We start from the raw sequence: 23,076 nt of genomic DNA, 5'->3' as shown, positions 1-23,076 counted from the left end.
CACCTTGCACTATCCCAGGTTGCTCCAAGCCCCATCCAACCTGATCTTGAACATTTCCAGGGATGGGGCAGCCACATCTGCTGTGGGCAACCTGTGCCAGACCCTCACCACCCTAATGAACCAACTTTCTAAGATGCCACTTTTTCTAGTACAGTCACTGGTATTTTCACTGGGGACCTGCCATGGAGACTGCTGAGGAAGGAAAAGGGAAAAAAAGGAGGAAAAAAACCCCAAGCTATATATCAACAGGACAATTCTTTCACTCCTGGGTGTTTCAAGGACCCATCAAGGAGAAGGGAAAGCAGAAGTTGTTGAATTTATAGTTCTAGGCATTTCACCTTTAATCTTCCTCCAGGCAGAGGGCTATATAAAGATAAAACCCAATCTTTTTAGCAATATTATCATTTCACTGGCAGAAATATTTCTTACAAATCTAAAAACCAAAAGATTATTTAGGTCACCTTGAGAATTGGACCTAACCATGCATCATCCAATATATCAAGTCTTTGATAATGTTTACTCAGTATACCGAGTTTGGTTACGATCTATAATCCATTTTCAGATTCTTGCAGTGTTTAGTACCTTGTGAGGAAAGCTCCAGGGTGTGGCTGATGCTCTCCCTGGCAGAGGCTGGGCTTCCCTCTCCCCTGCTGCCCCATGGCCACGGAGTTCAGAAACAAGCTGCTTTCCTGCCCAAAGCTGCCCTCGCCCCAAAGGCACCAGAAAGATTCTTTTCTAAGATCCTCTTTTGTCTAAAACCCCAGAAAAATCAGGCAACTTCCCTCCAGACCTCCAGCATGCACAGGACTGTGAGTCCTTGCCTCACGTTGTCTGTGCTACCAGTCCAAATTTCTTTGTATTTATTTATCTCAGTGCTTTCCACCAACAGGGCCTTGGCCCTTTGACAGGAAATATTCCCCCAGTTTTGCATTTCAATAGTAACTTATTTAAAAAGTCAAGCAAGTTTTGGTACTGGATTAGTCTGTGATCATGGCCCACATTTAGGGACATCAAGAAGAACGCTCAGGGAAGATGCCTAAAATGAAACCCAAGCCAAGCAGTGCCCTCCACACAAGGGAAGGATGGGCTCCTCTTGACTGGGCATGACAGAGACCATGACAGGGCAAGCCAGGGTCAAGGAGGTGACATTCAGTTCCCTCAGAAGGAGGATAATTTGGCAGCCATGAAGACCAGCACAGCAGCGCTACGAAAACTCAGAAGGCTTTGTAAAAGCTCTTAAAGACAAGCTGCTTCTCAATTAGGCAGAGACTGCATATCTGCTGAAGAGCCTGCCAGTGCCACAGTGCAAGACAAAACCATCTGATTTGGGTTCTTTGTTCCTCACTCATGTTTGAAAGGCAGGAGAGAGGGAACAGGCTGTCTCTATCCCTTCTTGACTTTGAAGCTTGTGATTTTCATCTGAAAAAACCCACAAATGCTCTGCATCTCCCCACGCTCCCAATGACTGGAGCTATCAGAGAGCTTGGGAGACATCTCCTGTCAGAGCATGTGCCCAGCTCTCATTAACGCTAATGAGAGTTGTGTCCATGAAGAAAAGGGGCAGCCTCTTTGTCTGTGCAGGATTGGCTTTCACAGCAAGGAGCTTGGCTCAAACTTGACCTACAATTTTAATTGGGTTTTGAGGCCTCATCCAGTGAGTGGCTTCCCGCTACGAACGCCAAAGAGCACAACACAGCAGCACATCCTCTGGCACTATCAGCTTTTTGGGATCATTGGCCAAGGCACCAATCCTCCATCCATTTTGGTGGCTGTTCAGCATAAAAATTGATAGCAAGCTCTGACATAAAAGGTTTCAAACATCTTATATCATGGTTACTGTCAACGGCAAAAATTAGACGTTTTCCTTATTGTTTGAGGTCTGTCCAACCACTTTGTGCCAGGTGGTAGAACATCTTAGTGATAATGCTGTTGTTTATTGCTTGCATCATGCAAACAGTCAAGAACCACAGTCATGGGCTGGATACTCAAACACAGCGCCGGACCCCCAATGTTTATAATCTCAGCTGTAAGAGTAACTCTAAAAATAAGCAGATGTATCAAAGGGGAGGGGAAAGGAGATAAGCAAGTCACTCAGCAATGGCAACAGGGCACAACAACCACCTCTGGGGAGGAGAGTGGCACAGGTGTGGTGGGGTGGGTGTCGCTCCATCCCTGCTGTGGGGGCCGACCCCAGAATCTTCAGGGGAGTGGTTTTGGAGACATCCAGAAGTCAGGACATCTTCCCACCCATTGCCACGAGGAAGCGGGAGCGGAGGTGGAGGAAACACGGAGAGAAGTTTCTATTACTTACCCATCACGCCACAAGAGAAGAGGGTAGGTCCTTGACTCATCTTTGGAGTGTGCTGCAAACAACCAGAAAAACTATTCACTTCCTGCAGACTCGACCTGGGCACCAGACACCACCCTGCCTCCAGCCTGGGCAAAGGAGAGCCTTCCATGGCCCCGTTCCGGCAGGGACCAGGGAACACACCCAGTCACCTTTCCTCAATGAAATCACCTCTAACTAAATGCTGTGCAGAGTCCTTGTCAAGGCCTGAGCTTGCAGATCAAGGGTCCTGCAACCAGTCCTTACCTCAGGGAAGAGCTGCAGCAAGGTCCCCATCCCTCAGGACCCAAAACTCTGGAGAAACTAAAATGGGAGCTGCAATTTAGTGGTAATCCTGGATTGAGCAAGAAAGCAGCAAAAGTGGTATCCTGAACCTCATCCAAGCCATTAAGGCCTTCCCATCTAGGTACAAAGCAGCTATTTAGCTTTTTTAAGCATATAATGTGTTTCTATGGCAAAGGCATCCTCACCTCAGCACTTCTGGGGAGTCTGCGCTCAGACTGTGCTGATTTGCACTAAAAATAGGGGGAAATGCCACTGTATGGGTACAAAATAATCCTGGTTGCTTTTTACATTCTTTTTTTCCCAAGAATTTTCCTCTTGACAGCATAAGAGACACCATCAGACTTCTAAAAATGAGCATGGATGGGTTCACATATAATAAATCAATATGTTGTCCACAGCTGCATGCCATTTCAGCCATGCCTGCAAAAACACACGTTCATACGAATTGTTCCTTTATTATCCCTAAAAATATCCATATTCTGGCTTCTGAAGTGTCTATCCTGGCAACACCATCCCATCTGACTGAGGCTTTATATCATCTGAGGGAAGCACCAGCACGGCCTCCACGTTCATCTGCACTGCCATAATTGTGTTTTATCTGGCGTTAGGCCACTGCACTCACACCTTCCCTCCTGAGCCATGTTTTACATGTGCCTGCTCACATTAACTATGGAATCTCAGAATGGTTTGGGTTGGAAAGGACCTTAAAGCCATCCAGTTCCACCTGGGCAGGGACACCTTCCACTATCCCAGGTTGTTGCAAGCCCCATCCAACCTGGCCTTGGACACTTCCAGGGATGGGGCACCCACAGCTTCTCTGTGCCAGCATCACCAGTGCATAATGAGAATAATAATAATAATAATAATAATAATAATAACAAACAACCAAATGATGGCACCTGAGCAATCCAATAAAGGATCCCACTTCATACACAGAATGCTGGAAATACTGAATATAGAGGGATAGGGAGGCTTAAAAGAACTCTGGGGTGTAGATGTGGAGAAGGTAAATAAGGGTCAGTCACCTCTGGAGCGTGTGCCACTTTTCTAGGCAGAGTAGGGATATCTCCATCTGTCAAGCCCCACCTTATGATGCATCAGTAGAATTAATCAGGAGGCACAGAGGACAGGCAGCTGTCTCCAAGGAGCAGCCGAAGTGGGGCAAAGATGGAAGTGGGACAAGCCCCAGAGAAGGCAGGGGCTGTGCCAGTGCACATCTGTGTGCCAGCCCTAGAGACCAGACACTGTCTGCAAATGCAGGAGGGAGAGGAATCTGACATATGTCCCATATTGAGTATAATTACCATTTTGTAAGAATTTTGTCTTTATACCAAACTGGGAGCTGAACTGAACGAGCCCATTGGCTGTTGGCAGGTGATACTGCCCCAGTGCTCAGACATTCATTTCCTTTGGGTTTCGCTTTCTTCACTTCCCCATGAAGTCACCAGAAAAACTCTTGCTTTCTTTAGTGCATCAGCCTTCTTGTGATTGTCTGCCCCAATTTAACAGTCCAGGCAACCCAGCAATTCACCTTGTGTACCCAGGACTATCCCTGCACTCGTGACCCAGCCCCAGAGCTGCGGGAAGCACTCGGCAAACACGCGAGGGCAAAGCTTTGTTACAGCTCTGCATCTCTGCCACCTGCCATCACACAGCCTGAGCACCCAGCCCTTCTCTTAGGAGTAGAAGAAATTACTCTCATCTGCCTCTCTGCAGCCAGTTCCCCTTCACCTGTCCCACACACTTCCCAGGGCACAGCTGGTGCTGAATGTTCAGGTTCTCCCCTTCCCACCCCGAGCAGCAGCCACAGGAGATGCTGCCTTCCCAGCAGGAGCCAACACTGCAGCAATGATACTCTTTTAATGTATCAATATCCTTCCCAAATTTCACCCTTTTAAGGCAGGATTTTCCACTGCTTCTGGCTTGCTCACCTTCTCCCCTGCCGTTCACTGCCAGGGCAGCCTGCCTTTACCCCAGCACGCTGTGCTCTCTGCCTGGGGAGCCCAGCTGGACAGTTTGCCATCCTCAGCAAACTCAGGCATTTGTCTTTCTTTTATGCTCAGAATGCCCATCTACAGCTCATCCTGCCAGATGCTTCCTGCTGTGCTCCTGCATGCCCTTATCTGAGACTCTCAGTGCACCCTGCCTCTCGGTCAAGTTTCTTCTCAGACCATGCCCATCTCTCCAGGAGGATAGAGGGAAAATGTCCACAGCCAGCCTTGCTCTGATGGCTCTCCATCACCCTGCACCTATTCCTCATTTGCTCTGACCCTGCCTCCAGACAATGTTATCCCTTATTTGCCCCTACCACAGGTACACTCACCCCTCACAGCACCCTTTAGTCTGTTTGCTGCCCCTCACTTGTTTTTTTGTTGTTGCCTGCTCATTCAGCATGGTGGATTTGCACCTCTCCAGGCTCACAGCCAATTTAACTACCACAGCACTGCCCTTCAGCATCTCCCACTTAAGTCTGCTTCCCACTTGCTCATCCTCCTATTAATGATGAGCATCTCTTCACTGTCAGTGAAGCAACTTCTCACCTGTGTTATTCACAGCACTGATTTGGGTTTTTTGTACTGTTTATCCCATTGGGTGCTTACTGAAATCCACGTATGCAAAAGCCACAGCACTCCAATCATTTACAAATCACCTGCTCCTTGGATATTAGTGCAGCTTGGTAGAAATCAGTGCTGCAAACCATCTAAAGATCCATCCCTGCAGGAAAGAAAACCCTTATTACAAATCTACAGCAAAGTTCTTGGCAGTAAAACAGTTTTGAACAGAGATTTCACAAAGCTTACCAGCTCAGTCCTGCATGTTACAGAGTCAGCACCTTTGTTCTCCCGAGTTTTGGTTAAGATCATCACCATGGTAATGCAGTCCTGCCTCGGAGTCCATCAGGGTCCAGGCAAAGGGTGCTGGCAGCTGGGGGCTGGCAAAGCTCCTCTTTCAGTCCATGTTCCCCCAGGAGAGGCTGGGCCCTGCCGGCTCCTCGGGGGATGTGCAGGGACAGCCTCGGGGTGTGGAAAATTCCCTGCACAGAGAGAGAGAGAGAGGAACAGCTTTAGGGGACTTGCCCAGAGGGTGGATGCACTGGGCAAGGGGCAAGCACCGCCCAAAAAACACCCTGATGGTGGTGGCTTGAGGGGAGTGTTTGTTTTAGGATCTTAAACACTGTCGGTGCCCCTCTGCTCCTCATCAGCACAGAGGGGTTTCACAGGATGGGGCGCTCACGGGCGCTGTCAGAAGCACACAAGGTACACAAGGTGATCCACGAGGACACAAGTATTTCAGTCAAATTTATGAAGTTTCCTCTGAATTCTCCATTTGAACAGGGGACTCACATCCCCTATGTTGAAGATACCAAGACATTGAAAGAAGAGCTCATTAAAGCTCCAGGGTTGATCTCACAGAAGCCCTTGCCCCCAGACCAGCTGGGAGCAGATGTCCAGCAGAAAAAGCCTCTCCAGCATCATTACGGCTGTGAAATCCCCTGGATGCCCCTCTCCCACCCCAGTTACTCCATGATTCCCAATCTATGCAGAGCCCTTTAGGGAAAAAAAAACCAAGGCAAAGATTTGGCTGCAAGGAAGGAGAGACAGCTCCTTGCCCTGAAATCCTAAGGGCCACACCATGCCTCCTGATCCTTACCTATTGCTTAGGTAAGAAAAGCTAAGGCTGGACAACAAGGAGGCTCTTCAAACACAAACTGCAAGCCAGGCTCATAGAGCACTGCCCAGCTGTCCTGACCATGAGCCCTGCCTCACCTCCTGGCATCCTCCCCAACAGACTTATTCCCTTGTAAAGCAGACAGATTGCAACTCAAATCTGATTACTGAAATCAGCGTTTTCCCCAAATCACTCCCCTAATCCCGTTTCGCTATTTTGCTGCTGTGCAGTTGATGCAAACAACCAAACCCACCATTTGCACAATCCAAAGAGCGTAAAACACTGATCTTACACCATCCAGTCAAAGCCAATTGTGATATTTAAGGACAATAGACAGGAATATTCCACAAAGTATTAACCCTTACTCCAAACTGATATGGCTGCTCTTCCCAGCTCCTAAATCATCCTGTCCGTGTTTACTCGGATTAGAGCTTGCAGTGGTGTTAAGAGTAGCTCATTTAAAGGCCAGCTGGCTGGTAAAGAAAAATCACCTTCTATTATTTTATGAGGACAAAGTTCATCCAGAGTGCAAAGCCAAGATTGGGAATCAATACATTTTCCAAAGATTTACTGTTCCCATGGGTGCCTGACACAGTCTCCAGCTTTCTGTGGGATATCGGTGGACTCATAATTTACAGTTTACTGGTACCTTCATCATAAACCTCTGGGCAAGCCAGTGACCAAATGAAAACTGTCAAACAGAAAAGTAAACATTTCAGAGTGTCAAAATGACACATAATTTGTGAGCAGGGTTAGATGGGATATTGGGAAGGAATTGTTCCCTGTGAGGGTGCTGAGGCCCTGGCACAGGGTGCCCAGAGCAGCTGTGGCTGCCCCTGGATCCCTGGCAGTGTCCAAGGCCAGGCTGGACAGGGCTGGGAGCAACCTGGGATAGTGGAAGGTGTCCACGGCAGAGGGTGGAATGAGATGGTCTTTAAGGTGCATTCCAAACCACACCATTCTGTGATTCTGTGATTTCTGTCTGTCACAGTCTAAGCTGTCCCTGACCACTACACAGAGAGCGGAGTGCTTGCTGCAGTGACAGACTCTGTGTGCTGGGAGGACACTGGGGCCACTCTCGGCACGAAGATCACACAAGGGTTCAGAGCAGCCTGAAAGCAGCTAAGTACAGTTCTTTGTTGGCCAGGTATGATCTCTTCAGGAATAATTACCCTTCCCTAAGGTGATGGTTAATGCTGCAGCAGCAGACTCAGGTACACACCCGGGCAGGAGCAGCAGCAAGTCCAGGCAGAAGCTCCCCTGCCCCAGCCGGCCGGGATGCAGCACACAGCATCACACCTCCCCTCTCCCTGCTCCTCTGCATCCCCTGCAATTAACACAGCCCTAATGACAGGCAACACAGCAAACTGCTGGCAAGCTGGCAGCCACTACCACCACCATCCCCCAACGTCGGGGCCGAGGTGCACGTGCAGGTATCAGCTATTTTAACCACTGCTTGGTTGGGTTTTGGAGCCATCCCCATGGAGAAACTGCAGTAAAAAAGGAAACTTTCCAGTGAAATGTGATCCCTGGCTCCCCATCCTGCCTCACAGTGCTCCTGACGCATGGTCCTGCCCTGTCACATCCTTTCCATGCAAACAAGTGCCATGGGACACAAACTGCAGAGCTGGGATGGACCCTATTGATGCTGAGGAGGAAACCGCTGTGTATTTATAGACTGGATGCTTTCACACACACAGGCTAATAAAAAGATACTCTTCAGGGACCATTAATTACTTTAAGAAATGTATTTCCTCATTTACAGTCAGATAAAGGAACTATCTTCATCATGATGTCAAGGTTAAGTTTAGACTCGAGCCAGGGCCACTGGGATTGACACAATCTCCTGAGCTGTATGAAATGCCCACGAGAAGCTCTAGTGCACAGAGACCCCCAAATTTTAGCAAACCCTGCTTTTTACATGGTTCAAAACACAGACCAAGCAGAAGCCTCGTGTGATCTTTGCAGTGGCAGAGGTAGGAAGAGGTTTCTCTCAGAGCTGCTTTCTGGACAGTATCACAGCCATGGAGTGTTGGGCTTGGAAAAAAATTAAGTCAAATGATCCAACTCTCGTCCATGGGCTTAAAAGATAATGCTGGGGAACAAATATGCTCCTTACAAGGCACAAGCACAGCCCTAGAGATGCTCATGGGGGACAAACAGCCCTGCTCTGCAGGGAGGTCCCATTCCCCATCCCACAACTGGTCTTACCACAAGCACCACTCCCAGCCATGCCCTGTTCACCTGCTATGCTGAACTGCATGGAAAAGACCTCAGGATTCAGCAAACTGCCTGTCAGATGCTCTGCCATGGCTGCAGGGAGCCTGAACAGTGACCAGTATCACACCCCCATGCACATTATGGAAAACTTCCTCACAGAAAGGGTTACCAAGCCTGGAGTCCCCATCCCTGGAGGGATTTAAAAGCCCTGTGGGTGTGGCACTTGGGGACATGGGTTAGTGATGGCCTTGCCCATGCTGGGGAAACAGTTGGACTCCACAATCTTAGAGGTGTTTTCCAACCTTACCTACTCCCTGATTCCATGGTCTGACCCCTAGAAATACTCCTTGTGAAGACGACTGAGGCCCAGCATCACACAGATTTCCACTTGCTGTGGCATCACCACCCTCTTGCACAGAAAACATTCAACCCCTGTCCAGCTCAATAATCCATCTCCAGACACACACACTGACATAAAACCTATTTACAGTGGAAAGGGCACACGGGAACGAGGAGCTGGAGCTGCATTTTGCATACTGATACACCTTGCAAGCAGAACAGTGTGAATTCTCTCAGAATATAAATCACCTGCCCCTGCTGAATTTTTAATGCTGATCGAAGTCTCCAGTGAAGGAGCCATGACCCAAGCAGGACCCCACTCCCTACCCCTGCCCCGGCAGCATTCCCTGTGCTGTGCTTGAAGAAAGTGGCTGAGCAAGGAGCCCACTGTGTTTCTGGAGTTCATCCAATGCAGGTTAGACCCACATGTCTGAAGGACCAAACCTAATCCCTCTGGGCCAAACTCTGAGCACGATTCTAGGGCTTCACCACCCACCCATTCTCATCAGAGGAACAGAAATTCTCTCCACTGTGCACATCTTGATTTCTCCATGCAGTCAGACCACTGTGGGGACCAGGCACAGCACAGCTGGTCATCCCTTCCCAAACCCCACAGGGGCCTACAAAGAATTTGGGGAAATAGCCAAAATTGGTGACTGTAATTAAAACTTGTGGGGTTTAAGGCTTTCTGCGAGCATAACAAGGCAATATTCACCCAAACTAAAAATCATGCCTCTCTCCCCATCCTTCCACTTCTTAGAAATGATTTGGGGCCACACTGAATCTCCTCACTGCACATCCTGTCTCACCCTCAGGGCTTTGGACAATGCCAAGGAGTACATCTCCAATTTCTTGATTTATTGTGTTATGAATTTGGAAAAAATCCATGAAGTCTATCATTTGGATGTAGCTAAGTCTGGGTTTATTTCCTCACTCAGGCAATAATTTGCCTTCTGCAGCAGGGCTGAGTGGGCTCAGCTCCGGGCAGTTTGTTCCCCTTGCCTGAGCACTATTCTATGTCACTAGTGAATACTGAATTTATTTATGGGGTAAAAACCTCCAATAAACATGAAAGATGCCATTCAGAGCCCAAGAAGAAGTTTTTACTCTCTGAAAATGCCCCATGGACTAGTCCTGGGTAAACAGGATCATGAGTCAGCACACGTGACTTTCAAAGGACGAAATTTCCACGGAGGCAGCCACTTCAGGATTGTCCCCTGGGACTCTGTCAAGAGGAAAGAGCTGACCCAGGCTGCCCAGCCATGGCAGAAGAAAGGCTGCAGCCCTGCCCGTCTCACCCTGAGCTTGCAGTCAGTGCATCCTGCTCCACAGGGTCTTCCCCAGCTGCTGGAAAGGCAAACACCATCCAGGACACCATGGCTCCCACATGGTGTTCCCCTCCTGCCTGGCAAAGACTTGTGCCACCCCATGCTCCAGGTACTCAGAGACTACCAGGCAAAGAAAAGGAATATGGAAATGTCTTTCTCTGCCTCCTGCCTGCATCCAGACCTGACATTTCCAGGGCTAGCAAGACAAAGACACGCTTTTACCACTAATTAATAAGTAAGGACTTGCCTGCATGTAACACAGCAAAGGGGAAGCAGTGTCTGAGGTGAGCATGGCTCCCTAGGGCTGCACAGCTTCAAGAACCACATCACTGCAATGCTTCTGACCAACAGCTTCACACAGGAACACAGGTTCTCCCCAACACACCCAGAACTCACCTGTCCTGCCAGTGCAGGACAGCCTGGATGGAGCTGACATCTACAGCCACGCTAATAAATCCGCAGCCAGAAGGAGCTTGAGGTCTCCCATGACAGCACCCATCCCATGGGGGCACGTTAGGAACCAAAAATGCCACAGATGGCCAGGTGCAACCTGGCTTATGGAGCCTGAGATTAACCCTCCTGCCAGGAACAACAGACATACCAGGGTCCTGCCCACAACCATAAATTAATTACTGAGCAAATAAAACTCTGTTATTTCAATCTGATCCCTTGCTCCACATGCCTGGGTACTGCCTCAGCCTGACACCAAAGTCACACAAGGCAGAGGGTCCCCAGCACTCCAAGCCCCAAACCACACCTCCAAACACCCCTAGTCTCTGGGGACAGCCTGAAGTCCAAGCTCATACCCAGATCTACATGCTTGGCTTGAACTTCAACTGCAGGCAAGCCCTCACAAAAAAAGGAATAAGAGGAATTAAGGAAAATTACACACCATCTACTTGAGTAAAAGGTTTATTGCCCCCGTGCTCTTAGGGAGTAGGAGTGGCAGGGGAATGAGTCCCGTACACACCAGCAGCGGAAGGACTGAAAGGACAGGGCAGGGGCAGAGGTGCTTTGTCTCAACATCTTTAGCTCGAAGGAAATGGTGCTGGCAGTGACTTTGCCTTTTCCTCCCTGGCAACTGAAAAGGAAAAGAAGAAAGCAAAATTAGTCATTGCAAAACAGCGACCAGCAAGAGAGAGGTGCAAGCGAGGAGCCGTGGGAAGTGACAGGACAAGGGGGAATGGCTTCAAACTGAAAGAGAGTAGGTTTGGATTAGATATTAGGAAAAAAAGTCTTTCCTGTGAGGGTGGTGAGGCCCCAGCACAGGTTACCCAGAAAACTGGCTGCCCCATCCCTGGAAGTGTGGGTCATGCAGACAGAGCCTGCAGCCTGATCCCAGTCCCAATGACCACAGAAATGACACGTTTTCTTTGAGCAAACCTGTAATCATTGCCTTTTCCACTCATTAGGGGACTGCTTCTACCTTTGAGTAGTATTTCCAGGGAAGAGTAGAAATACTGGACCAAGAGGTGTCTGTGGAGAAGAGCAGCTGAAGCAGCAGCAGCAGCAGTCCAGCCTGCTGGCCCAACAAACCATCTCACCTTTCTGTGGGTTTCCCCCGCCACCCCAGTTGTGAGATTTATTACAAGAATTTGCAGTGGTCTGTGAGACACTGTGAGTGTTGGCCACGCTCCCAAAAGCTGAGGAATTGCTGAACTGAGAATTGCCTTGGCTGCTTAATCTCAACAACCAGGGATGCTGAACAAGGCAGCAGGATCTGGGTTTACTTTTAATTATTGCTCAGAGCATGCTGCTCTAGTAAACAGACACAAAAAAACAATTCTTGTTTCTTCCTTATGTTCTTTTCCCATATACAGCCTGAGATGTCTGAGCTGGAGATGGTAAATGGCCCCACCACTCTGCTTTTACTGACTCACTTCTCAAGCATAAACAGCTTCAAATAGCACATGAACCCCTCGGAATACCTGTCTCCATGAAACAACACCCATCTGCTTACAGACACAAAATAATGCTCTCAGGTTTAGAACCACTGAATGGTTTGGGATGGAAGGGATCTTAAAACTCATATCTCATCTCATCTCATCTTGTCTCATTCCATGTGTCCAGGTTGCTCCAAGCCCCATCCAACCTGGTCTTGGACACTTCCAGGGATGGGTCAGCCACAGCTTCTCTGGGCAACCTGTGCCAGGGCCTCACCACCTTCAGTTAGTGGGGGTTCTCATCCAGCCCAGGCTTCCTTGCTGGCTCCAGAGCTCTCAAGGTCTCTGTGAGAAGCAAATCCTGAAGATGCAAAGTGAACTCAGCGCTGCAGCATCGACTGTAAAGCTGCTGCTCATCAGTGCCCACCAAAAATCCACCCAGAGGAAGAAGGAGCAAGATCTGGGACATCTCCCTGTGTAACTGGGGAACACTTGCCAAGAGCCACAACACCATCATCGCTGTCAGAGCAGATTTGGATGCTGCTTCTAAGTCAGATTTCTCCTTTCTCCAAGGCTGAGCTGGAGAACAGGTAGAGGCTGACAGCCCTTATGGACATGCCTGGATTTAAAACAGAAAAATACTGGATGTATGGATCAATTGCCAGACTCCACATTATCTGCTACCACCTCCCCTTTATGGATAAATACCGTAAGGTTACAGAATCCTCATGTGAAGCCCAGCAAAATGATCACTTAGAACCTTCCAAAAATTGAAATTATCTCCCTGAACTGAGCAGGCAGTATTAAAAGAATTTCAGATGCTTTCAGTGGACGGTCTCTGTGCCCACACAGGGTGACACGTGTGCCTGCTGTCACCTGCACACCCTACACTGTTTGCATTAGACCAAAGTACTTTGGCTCTTGGGCAGGCTCTGGGGGTTCATTCCTCAGCTGAGAAATGGCTTTCAAAGAGCTCCTGGGCTCCTGAAAGACGAACCTGGAGCCTTTATTAATCCTCCTAGCGACCAAAAGGCACTTCTCCCTGCTGTTTGTCCATCCGTTGCCATCAACACCGGCAAGAGGAAGGCACAGTGGAGGGAGGGAAGGAGCCCTCCAGGGCCAGGAAACCTTTGCCCACACTGCCACCTCCATCTCTCCGTAAATTTCCGAGCCCTGCATCTTCCATAAATCTCTTTAACGAACGAGCAGCCAAACATCTGTGAGTTGTCTGAATTAGCGTGAATTTGGCAGACTGAACAGCAAACTCGCGTCGCCCCGCAGCCTTCACATTTCTTGTTTTCCTCGGGTTCATTAAATACACAACAATCTGTTACCAGAAGACTGTTCCTACGTGCAGGGGCTGCCAAGGAGCTGGGTTTGATAGCTCTGGTGGAGATGGGGGAATGTGTGGGGAGCAGAGGGGGGCTCTTCCTGGTGCAGCAGGGCAAGGAGAGGACAGGCTGCACCTACCCTGCCTCTCCCAGTGGCCACCCACCACATGGCAAAGGCTGTCTCTGATGTCAGAGCCATCCTGGTGCAGCTAAAGCTGGAGGTGATTTTGGGAAGCTTCAAGGGGAACAGAGCAGAGTGTGGGACAAGCAGGGGGAGATGCCTACAAAAGCCAAGGATGTCCTTCCCGCAGCATCATCCCAGCTGGGATAACTGTGCCTAATCCGGATGGAGAAATCCAGGGTTATTCGCACGCGTGAGCAGAGCCCTGGGCAGGGGGCATCCCTGATCCTGGGGAAAATGGGGGAGTTCCCACTGCTGCTGGGCAGCACGAGGCCCAGGCATGCAGTGAAGGCACTGCCAACAGCCAGCCCAGGCAGCCCGGGCTGATGCTGTGATGGGGAACAGCATTGGAGGCTTCGCCTTCCCTCAAAGGAAGTCTTTCGCTATGAGGGAAGAGTCAAAGCAAACACCCACTCACCGTGTTTACCCATCTAAATCAAAGCCAAAGCAGCACTGAAACGTGCCTGACAGCATTTCCACGGAGCCATTCATTGAGAGTTTGCACTTGGCTTTTAGCTGGTGTTTTTAATATCGCAGGGAGACGCTTGTGAGGCTGGTATAATACAGAATCTGTTGCTGTAACACACTCCCGGCTCCTGCGAGGTGTCAGCAGCACGTAGAGCCCAAACCTTCTGCAGGTTTGGCTCCATCAGGGGAACTCTGAGGGCCAGCAGTGAGATACTTCCCATGGGGAACAGCTCCAGCAAGTCCGAGGTACCACTGCCCCAGAGCAAGGTACCCCACCAGGGGATTGCCCAGCCTGAGAAGTAATGCCCACAGAGGACAATTTTCCCAGATTTGGGATGTTTTGTCCCTGGAGATGGCCCTGATTCCCATGGAGTAAGGCAGGATGAGCTCCACGGTAGCTTAGCAGCCATAAAAGCCCAGATTTTGCAGCCTGTCTCAGAGGTGAGGAAAACTTTAAAAAAGTAAGTGGAAATGCAAACAGGCCCTGGTTTTATTTGGGCTGGCAGGAACACAGTCCTGCCCTGCATTCCTCGAGCTCATTTATGACAGTGTGAACATGCAGTAATAAAGAGGAAAATGAAAATAAAAATCTGCATTTTCCACCCCACAGGTCTCCATACATCCCTCCTTCTCTCATGCCACAGGTGAAAATCAGGAGAGAAACAGCTTTCCCTGTGCCACAGAAAGGGGAAGCCCAAAGGACAGAGGGGTTGGCCCCGGCACCAGCGTGGTGTGAACCACAAAGCCCACTCCTGAAATGGCATCCCAAGGAGAACTGACCTAAATGCTGCAGCCCATACCAGCTCCAAAGCTGCCAGGAAGGGAATCATGCCAGGTATTTTGTCAGTGCACAAACATGAATGATTGCCCAGGACAAATAGGGCAGCAAAAACGTCCACCTTCATCACATGGAAAAAACATGTATCAACTTGCAACCCTAATGAGCAAAGGAATTAATGAATCCTGGAGTTTGTAAACCATTATGGAGTCCCTAAAATAATGCCAACACCTTAAATGAATGAGACTGCGAGTTAAACATCAGGTTCTGTTGGAAAACAAGATACAGGGGCTTTTGTAGATGTTAAGGACAGCAAGAAGTCCCACTGACAGCAACAGAAAGAATGGTGGAAACATTAGTCGGGATGCAGAAAATGAAGAAATAGACAATATAAACATTTCTGTCCTAAGCAGAAAGTAAAACAACAGTCACATTTGTCAGGAGTAACCTGGGGTGATGATATTAAACAGTAGGCACTAAATATAGATCCTTCTTAAACAACAGCTCCAAATAAATTTACACCTTCAATTTTATAAGATCATGCCAAAAAGTCTTCTGAGCCATCACCACCAGTGGTCCCCGAGGACGGGCACAAGCCAGCCTGGTAAATGGGTGGGTGAGACCTCAAGCCCAACAAGGCTCTGGTTTCAGTGCAAGGTCAGGGAGTCAGGAATCACAATTACAGCACCAAAGAAAGAGCTCTCCCCTCACCTGAAGTCTTTGTGCAGGTGAAAGGGAGGGCTGGTGTAACACACGTCATTGAAGTGCACAGAAGTGGATGACAGCTACTGATAACACTTGACTGGCACATCTCAAACAGACCTGCAAGTGACTGGTGGCACTGGCTGCAACAGAAACTACACTGTCACCCTATGCCATGCAGTATTTCTGGCAGTAATCGGGAAGGAAACAGGAAAACCAGTGCTGTGTAAGTGACTCGAGACCAGCAAAGCGCTGAATACACAGAACAACTCGGTAATACAGAGCCGAGAGAAGCGACCAGCACAGCTGGTTACAGAGATGTTAAAATACACCTTGAAAAGCTAAATTGCTCAAAAGCCACTCACCTCAAAGGCAGGGGCATGTTCCCTGGCTCCTGCATGGTGCAGTAGATTAGCCAGGCATGCAGGGGTATGTCCACAGGCTGCATAAATTTGGGGTCTCCAGGAAAAGAAGGGATGGTACAGCCTCTGTGCTCTGCACTCCACGACCTCAGCAGGCACCTGGAGCCTCCTCCCACCTCTGACCAAGGTCTGGAGGGGACTCCAGGAGTAACTGGGAGGCTTGAAGACACAGGTACAGTGCAAGATCGGGGGAATGTGGAGTGGTGATTGCTGAGGATGACCTGACTGCCTTAGAGGGGGCAGGAGAATTGGAGCAGGTCCCTCAGAGGGAGCAGACTGGCAGTGGAACACCTCCCAGCGTGGCGGGAGGCTGGAGCCATGCAGATCCAGAGCAAGGGCAAAGTGCAACTTTTTCCTGAACAACACAGACAATAATCATTGCAATAAACTACAGCACCATAAATGACTGCAGGGGGCTCTCAGCCAGTGCTCCAGCTTTACCTCTGCACTGGGGGCCTTTCTAAAAGACACTAAATCATAGAATTGTTAGGTTGGAAAAGACCTTTAAGATCATCGAGTCTGTCCTCCAGCAAGAATTCAGAAAATCACTAAAAATGGTGATACAGGGCTCTCCTGGCTTGCTGCCCTACACCCTGAGTGAGCTGCTGCACCCTGTGCCCAGCAGCCCCCATGTCCCAGGGTGGGATGTGCAGGGATCAGGAGGGTGGACTGACAGAGCAGCTCCTCACAGGCTGGCCTGGCTCTTGTCCAGCTCCTCCTGAAGCTGCCACCTTTATGGTATTTCGTGGGGTTCACAGGACAGGCACAGGGAGGGCATCGGCAGCACAATCCATCACACTGCAGAGCTGGAACTTTTTCTTTAAATTAAGTTTCAAATACGTACATCTGAAACTTCCTTGGGAAAATCTACCAACAGCACAAACCACGCACAACCGAAAATGCGGGTGAGAGTTTCTAAATGAAACATTTACATTTTGGCAAGGTACATCTTCATTAACCACAGTGCTTTCACTCTGAGAAGTACCATCCATTGCACTGCATTTATTTCATTTATAACACAACTGATGGTCCAATAATCACTAAATGGCCTGGATTGGAAGGGAACTTAAAGAGCATCTTGTCCCACTCCCTGCCATGGGCAGGGACACCTTCCACTATCCCAGGTTGCTCCAAGCCGCGTCCAACCTGGCCTTGGACACTTCCAGAGATGGGGCAGCCACAGCTGCTCTGGGCAAACTGTTTTTCTGAGTTAACAGAGAGGCTACAAAACCAAAAGTGGATATTTTTAATGCGTTCTGTATCTTTATAAATATAATGGCTCTTCAGCTTTGGCACACAGTTGTAGCTTTTGGCACCTAGTTCATGGTATTAAAACTTGTCCTTTCAAAAATATTATACAATATTCATTTGTACCAGCTGGGACAAAAAAAACCCAAAGCACGTGGCAACAGGGATAATAATATATACACTTGAAGTAATTGCATAGCATTGACAACTATTTCCCAGCACACCAGAAGGCTGTTCTCAGTAAGGTTAAGGAAAGCACAGAAAAACAAAAATGACAGTTATTGTGACTTTTCCACATCATTTGAAACGAGAAATGGCCAGCTCCTCCTGGCCTAACTGTGCTGCCAGGCTGTCCTAACCAGAGAAGACCAGTTGTCTGCATTAATTCCTTTTACTTATAATTAACATTTCCCAGTGGTGCAGAATAGTAACGATGGCACTTGTACAACTGGGGCAGAGAAGCACGAAGGCTTGTCTGGGGTCACTGCAAGAGTCGTCATGGGGTAAAGGACAAAAATATCTTAAATGCAAGTAAGTAACACACTCTAACTCATCCCCTTGGCTTTAGGAGCAGGATGAGGGGTGAGTCTCTTGACCCCCTGGTCCAGACCAGTTGCTGAGACCAAAGCCAGTCACCGATGCACCTCGGCAGCCACGTCCTGCTGCAGCACCACCTCCCCAAGCCCTGCTTCTCCTCAGCCATCCAAAGGACTCCTGGTCCTTCCTTTCAGGAGCTGGTTTTGAGCAGAGAGAAGGAGAGCAGGTTTTCCAGCTGCTGGATCAAAGCTTGCCAGATCCCATTTTTTACAAACCCTAGGAGACGTAAGGATATGTAAGCACAAAACGGCCGCGAAGTCAAACTCCTCTTTCACCACGGTCCCGTACCTACCGCACAGCCAGCCCTGAGCCCTGGCTGCTGAAAGCAAAAGCTATGGCCAGGAGCCACAAATACAGGGAATGATGTAGCCCAAGGGATGCTTCAAATGGACTACAGAGGAGTGACACCAATGATGCTGCTATATTTAATCCTCTAAAAGCAAAAACCATGACCAAGTCTCCCTTGGGTACACTTTTAGGGGGGAGGTACAGCAACTCAATGCACCAGAACAGATTTTTTGCACTCCTTCAACCAGTTCTTAAAATATTACTCAAATGAAGTGATTACTGAGCCAAACTTGCCTGGTACTTCCCACCCATCCATGCAGGGACCCACAGCCTGCAGTGCTGGGAGCAGCCACGCTTCACACAGGGTTTGGTGCTGCTCCTCCAGGTCAGTCTAATGCAGTTTACTCCTCCCTGCATTTCAGAGAAACTTCTAACATATCAAATCTTACTTATCTCACATAGCATATGCCACATGCATGAGATGCAGTATCACACATATCCAATGCCATAGGCTACAAAACTCATGGATAAACCACCTGAAGCCAGGAGAAATTCTGGCTGGAAATTAACTGCACCGCCACACTTCTTAGTTTTCAATTCCCATTGATGACCAAAGACTCACACATCCACAGCCTGTACTGAGATGCACCATCCCAGCGAGGTTTCAGAAACAGGCTCTTGCTTGGGAATGTTTGTCTCTCTAAAGGCAGCCAACTCAGAAAAGTTTGGAGAAACAAAACTGCCTGTGGATCTGCTCTCTCCAGTTCCCTGCAGCAGAGCCACGTTCTGCATTGCTGCTCTACAGAAATAGCTGGGTCACGGGCAGCCAGGCTGCAACTGCGGGCGCGGAGCGTGACCTTGGAGAAGCCCTTTTCCACTATTACAACACGGCCACTGCTTGTAGGGAGACTTGTGGGCAGAACCAGAGCTCCAGGGCTCGGGTCTGCCAGTGTCCTGACTGCTTTCAAGGAATGTATGGAAGGTCTCATCCCTAAAGGAAGTGGTGGCACTCATCCCGTGCCATGCTGGGGATCAGGGACAGGGGCCTCCCCCGGGGGGAGCAGCCCATAGACTTCATGACCCGGCAGGCTGGCAGGCACAGAGGAGTAGCATGGTGGAAAATTCCCTCCTCTACGCCCGATTAGTTTATATTTAGCTCTCTGAGGAGCAGACATGCTGGAGGAGCTGTTGTTTTGGTGATATTTTTGCCCAGCCCCGCAGGGACCCCTGCAATGGGAACCGTGGCTCCCACTGCTCGCTCCACCACCACACCGGGCACGTGAGACCCACGGCAGTCACGGCCCTCTGCTGCTCGGCAGACCGGCTTTTCTTTTAGTTCTGTTTCCCCGAGTCAGCAGGCTTGCTTCCTCTTCCTCCTCCTCCCCATTTTGGGAGAGAAAGGAGCAGAAAACGTCAGCCAAGAAGAGCGTTTGCTTGAGGAGCTGCAGAGGAGCAACCTCCCAGCTCCTCTGCTGCCCTAGTCCCCCATGGCCACGGGAATAGAACTTGTCTTTCTGAAGGTATTTTCATTCTAGGAGTGAGTTTTGGCGAGTGCAGATCTGACACAAAGGCTCTGCTTGCCCTCTCCCTCCCCTGGGATGTGAGAAGAAGCCTCGACCCCGCTGGGCTGAGCTCTCCAAACAGCTATGAGCATCTCTGGCACCTTGCCCCGTCCCAGCCTGTTGGTCCAAAGTCTGTCCTGCCATAGATTAATGTTCATTAGGACTATTTCCCAGCAACACCATTTGACAAGCCACGTGACATGGGAGGGGGAAGGGAACAAAACCAAAATCACCCTTTCAGCTTGGGGTGTCCCCTTTTCCATCTCAGATTTTGCAAAGCAAGGGCAAACCACCTCCATCCAGACCAAGAAATGGAAAACGCTATTCAACATTTTAAGAAAGAAAGAAAAAAGGAAGAGGAGTCTCAAACCACGCAGCTGTCATTTGAGAAATCAGAAATCAACCAGCAATAATAAACAGGCAAATGGGATAAAGCTCATTCCCCTCCTCACCCATGAGGACATAGCCCACGGTGTCAGTTCTGCACACAAATACAGGTGTTTTGGCAAAAAGTTGTGTATCTTGTTCTACCTATACTTCTGCTGAAAGTGAAGCAAGCCTTTGCTACTAGAAAAAAATGTTATTGCATATAATTAACCAAAGCAGATTTGGGGATTTGTACTGGTATATGTTTGCCTATTTGCTTGTGTGCATATTTATACACATGTATTTATTTATGCAGGTATCCATAGCTGAAAATTAACCTACATTGGTGCTGGCTCTGTCCCACAGTCTGCTTGATCTCCATATACAAAAATCTGGATCTCACTCACACAAATCAATTATCTACTGAACTGATTTGCACAGATTTTCTATGCAAAGTTTTGCATTTCCAGCAAAAGGCCATCTGCTTTCTATAACCAGTGTGGTTCCTGGACACCTTGGCCCTGTGCAGAGCTGGAAGTTGCAGAAGTTTCCCTCCCTCCTCTGGGTTGAAGCTGGAAGTGAGAAAGCCTGGAGCCAGAGATTCAGCTGCAAACCCTCCAGCACGCGTGGCCGTGCTCCACGTGGCTGTGCTTGGCAGGGTGTCCTTCCCTCTGAAGTGGAGAGAAGGAAGCAATTCCGCGGCAGGTTGTTTTGGCTGGGTTTTTCCCCCCCACTTTTGAAAGCGAGAAGGCTGAGTGCTTCTCCCGATAAAGTGCCTCCAGCACAGGCACAGGCACACCTCCTGCCTCCCTGAGCCCGGCCGTGCCAGAGCTGGGTGTGACACACCCACCACCACAAGCATCCTCAGGCTCCAGAGGACTTTCAGAAATGAAGGAATAAATCAGAAGCTCACTTCAAACCCTCTCTGAGCCACGACAGGTAAGGACAGAGCAAACTGCTCTGAAATTCAGGTTTTTTACTATCACTCTAATTAATCTGTTTCATGACCCACCCCAAATATTTTCTCTAGAAACATTATCTACACTGTTTTGGGGTTTCTTTATTTCTTTTTCCAACCCTCAGCCAAGCCCTGGTAAATATTTCTGCCCATGACAGAGGCAGGCCAAGGGAACCTGGGCTTTGTGATAGCAGCAGCATCTCCTGTGCTCGGAGATACCAGACACTGGGCAGAGATGCTCACAGCCCTCTGTGTTTTTACTGGATTGTCACAAGACACTGCTACCTCTGCAATTTGCAAGTAGTTTTTAATCTGTCAAAATAGACTTTTATTATTGCTTGAGGATTCAAAAGGAAAATATGCACATCTGGTTTCAATCGCCAACTGAAGTTTCATCTATCAGCCTATTTCATAACAAATTACGCTTACTTTTCACTCCAGAGGATTTCCTAAGGAGGGGACAAGCTGCCAAGGTACACGAGCATCTGTGGAGACCGCACGGCACCGAGAGGCAGTGGCACAACTCAGTCACAGGCACCGCGCTGCTGCAAACTCTCTCTGTGTCAAGTAAATTAAAATTATTGAGGAAAAGCCCCTTACTCGTGAAATCTCTGCGTACAGCTGTACATGACACCTTCACGTACCTTAGAACCTGGTCAACCTGACGTCACTGAATGGAGAAACAAGACTTGCAGGCTTTCTAGGACAGCCCCACTGCCAGGGCACTTCACACAGCGTGGAGCTGCCGTGTCCCATCGCAGCAGCGTCGGGGGCTGGAGACCCCCGCGGGGACCGGCCTGTCCCCCTCTCTTGCTGCCCTGAGCTACCTCACACGTGCCAGGAGTGAAATCCGAGGCATGGCACGGTGGGAAGTGTGCGCTGGCCCTGGGTGAGCTGGAGAGCATCTCTGCGGGGATGCTCAGCCACAGCTGCCCTGGGCTGCAGCCCCCCGTGAGACCCCGAACCCGGGGAGTTTTGCACCGAGCCCGACGGCATCCGAGTTTCAGCCCCCTTGAGCACCACTCTCGGCCCGGAGAAAGGAAAGCACGTGTTGATCCTTTCGCAGGAAATAATTCCAGAGGCAAAGGCAGAGGACTCCGAGTGGGTGAGGACCGCTCGCTGCCCGCTCGCCAAACTCCGGAGAGCCGCCCATCCCCGCACGTCGGGCTCAGCATCCCGCACCCCCCGCCGCTCCGGACACACATCCCACCGCTCCACGCTCCCTCCGGCCGCCCAGGAGGCTCCTCCGCGGTGCCCCCCGCTCACCCCGGGGCGGGGTGAGACCCGACGGCACAAAGGCGGACATCCCCAGCCCGCTCCGCGGGGATGAGGTGGCGGCGGGGAGTACCACCCTCCTACCCCATCCCCTCCGTGCCGCCCCGTCCCCGGGCAGGGCGCACCGCCGCCCTTTGTCCGCACCCCCCGGCAGCCCCCGGGGCGGCACGGCCCCGCTGCGCTCCGGGCATCGCTTACCAAGCGCTTCCCGCGGTGGCGGCGGCGCGGCCCGGCCGGGCCGGCTGTGGGCGCCGCTCCGACCGCGCTCCGCTGCCGCCGCCGCCGCCGTGCTGCGGGCGGGGCGGGAGGGAGGGAGGGAGCGAGGAGGAGGAGGAGGAGGAGGAGAAGGAGGAGGAGGAGGAGGAGGAGGAGGAGGAGGAGGAAATGCGCTTGTCACTTCCTGAGCGGAGCCAGCGCGGGCAGAGCCCGGCCCGCACCTGCGGAGCGCCCGCCCCGGGGACTCGCGCACCGGAGCGCTCGCTGCGAAGGGAGGCGGGGGAGACCCCCGGCTGCCGCCCCGAGCGGGCATCCCCGGGGTCAAACATCGCCAGAAAGAGCGTGTGTAGGGGGAAAAGGTCCAAAAATAATAAAAAAAGGGGCTTCGGGCAGCGATGCGGCGCTGCCCGACGGAGAGCCGCGGGCTGGCGCAGGCAGCGCTTCCGCGGCATCAGCGCCTGCACACGGCCCCGCAGCCCGGGATGCTGCGGGTGCGGCTCGCGTGGGGCTCCGCGGCCCGTTCGGAGGCCGAGAGTGACTCCTGGTGGCACGGCCGTCCCGGGGAGGAGCAGGGGAACTGGACTCCATCAGCAATTCATTGAAAGGTCCACCC

General features: G+C 50.4%; 1 protein-coding gene across 6 annotated transcripts in view; it reads right to left on the bottom strand.

Annotated features, from left to right (window-relative positions):
* FAM53B (family with sequence similarity 53 member B) overlaps window positions 1-22,517 on the bottom strand; it is a 44,802-nt gene extending 22,285 nt beyond the window's left edge. The window contains exons 1-4 of one of the 6 annotated variants that reach the window (XM_048311073.1): window positions 22,446-22,484; window positions 11,081-11,269; window positions 5,434-5,666; window positions 2,312-2,363 (exon numbers count right to left, since the gene is read on the bottom strand). In XM_048311073.1, the coding sequence (XP_048167030.1) occupies window positions 2,312-2,363; window positions 5,434-5,502 (121 nt within the window). In that variant the 5' untranslated portion in view covers window positions 5,503-5,666; window positions 11,081-11,269; window positions 22,446-22,484. Of the gene's footprint in view, window positions 1-2,311; window positions 2,364-5,172; window positions 5,365-5,433; window positions 5,667-11,080; window positions 11,381-22,445 lie in introns of those variants that run through there. The other 5 variants (XM_048311075.1, XM_048311076.1, XM_048311074.1 and 2 more) reach the window with 5 other exon arrangements.
* Between the last annotated feature and the right edge of the window lie 559 nt (window positions 22,518-23,076).

Source organism: Corvus hawaiiensis, chromosome 8, assembly GCF_020740725.1.
Source record: "Corvus hawaiiensis isolate bCorHaw1 chromosome 8, bCorHaw1.pri.cur, whole genome shotgun sequence".
In the NCBI taxonomy this organism is placed as follows: Eukaryota; Metazoa; Chordata; class Aves; order Passeriformes; family Corvidae; genus Corvus; species Corvus hawaiiensis.
This window is presented reverse-complemented; position numbering and strand designations above follow the sequence as displayed.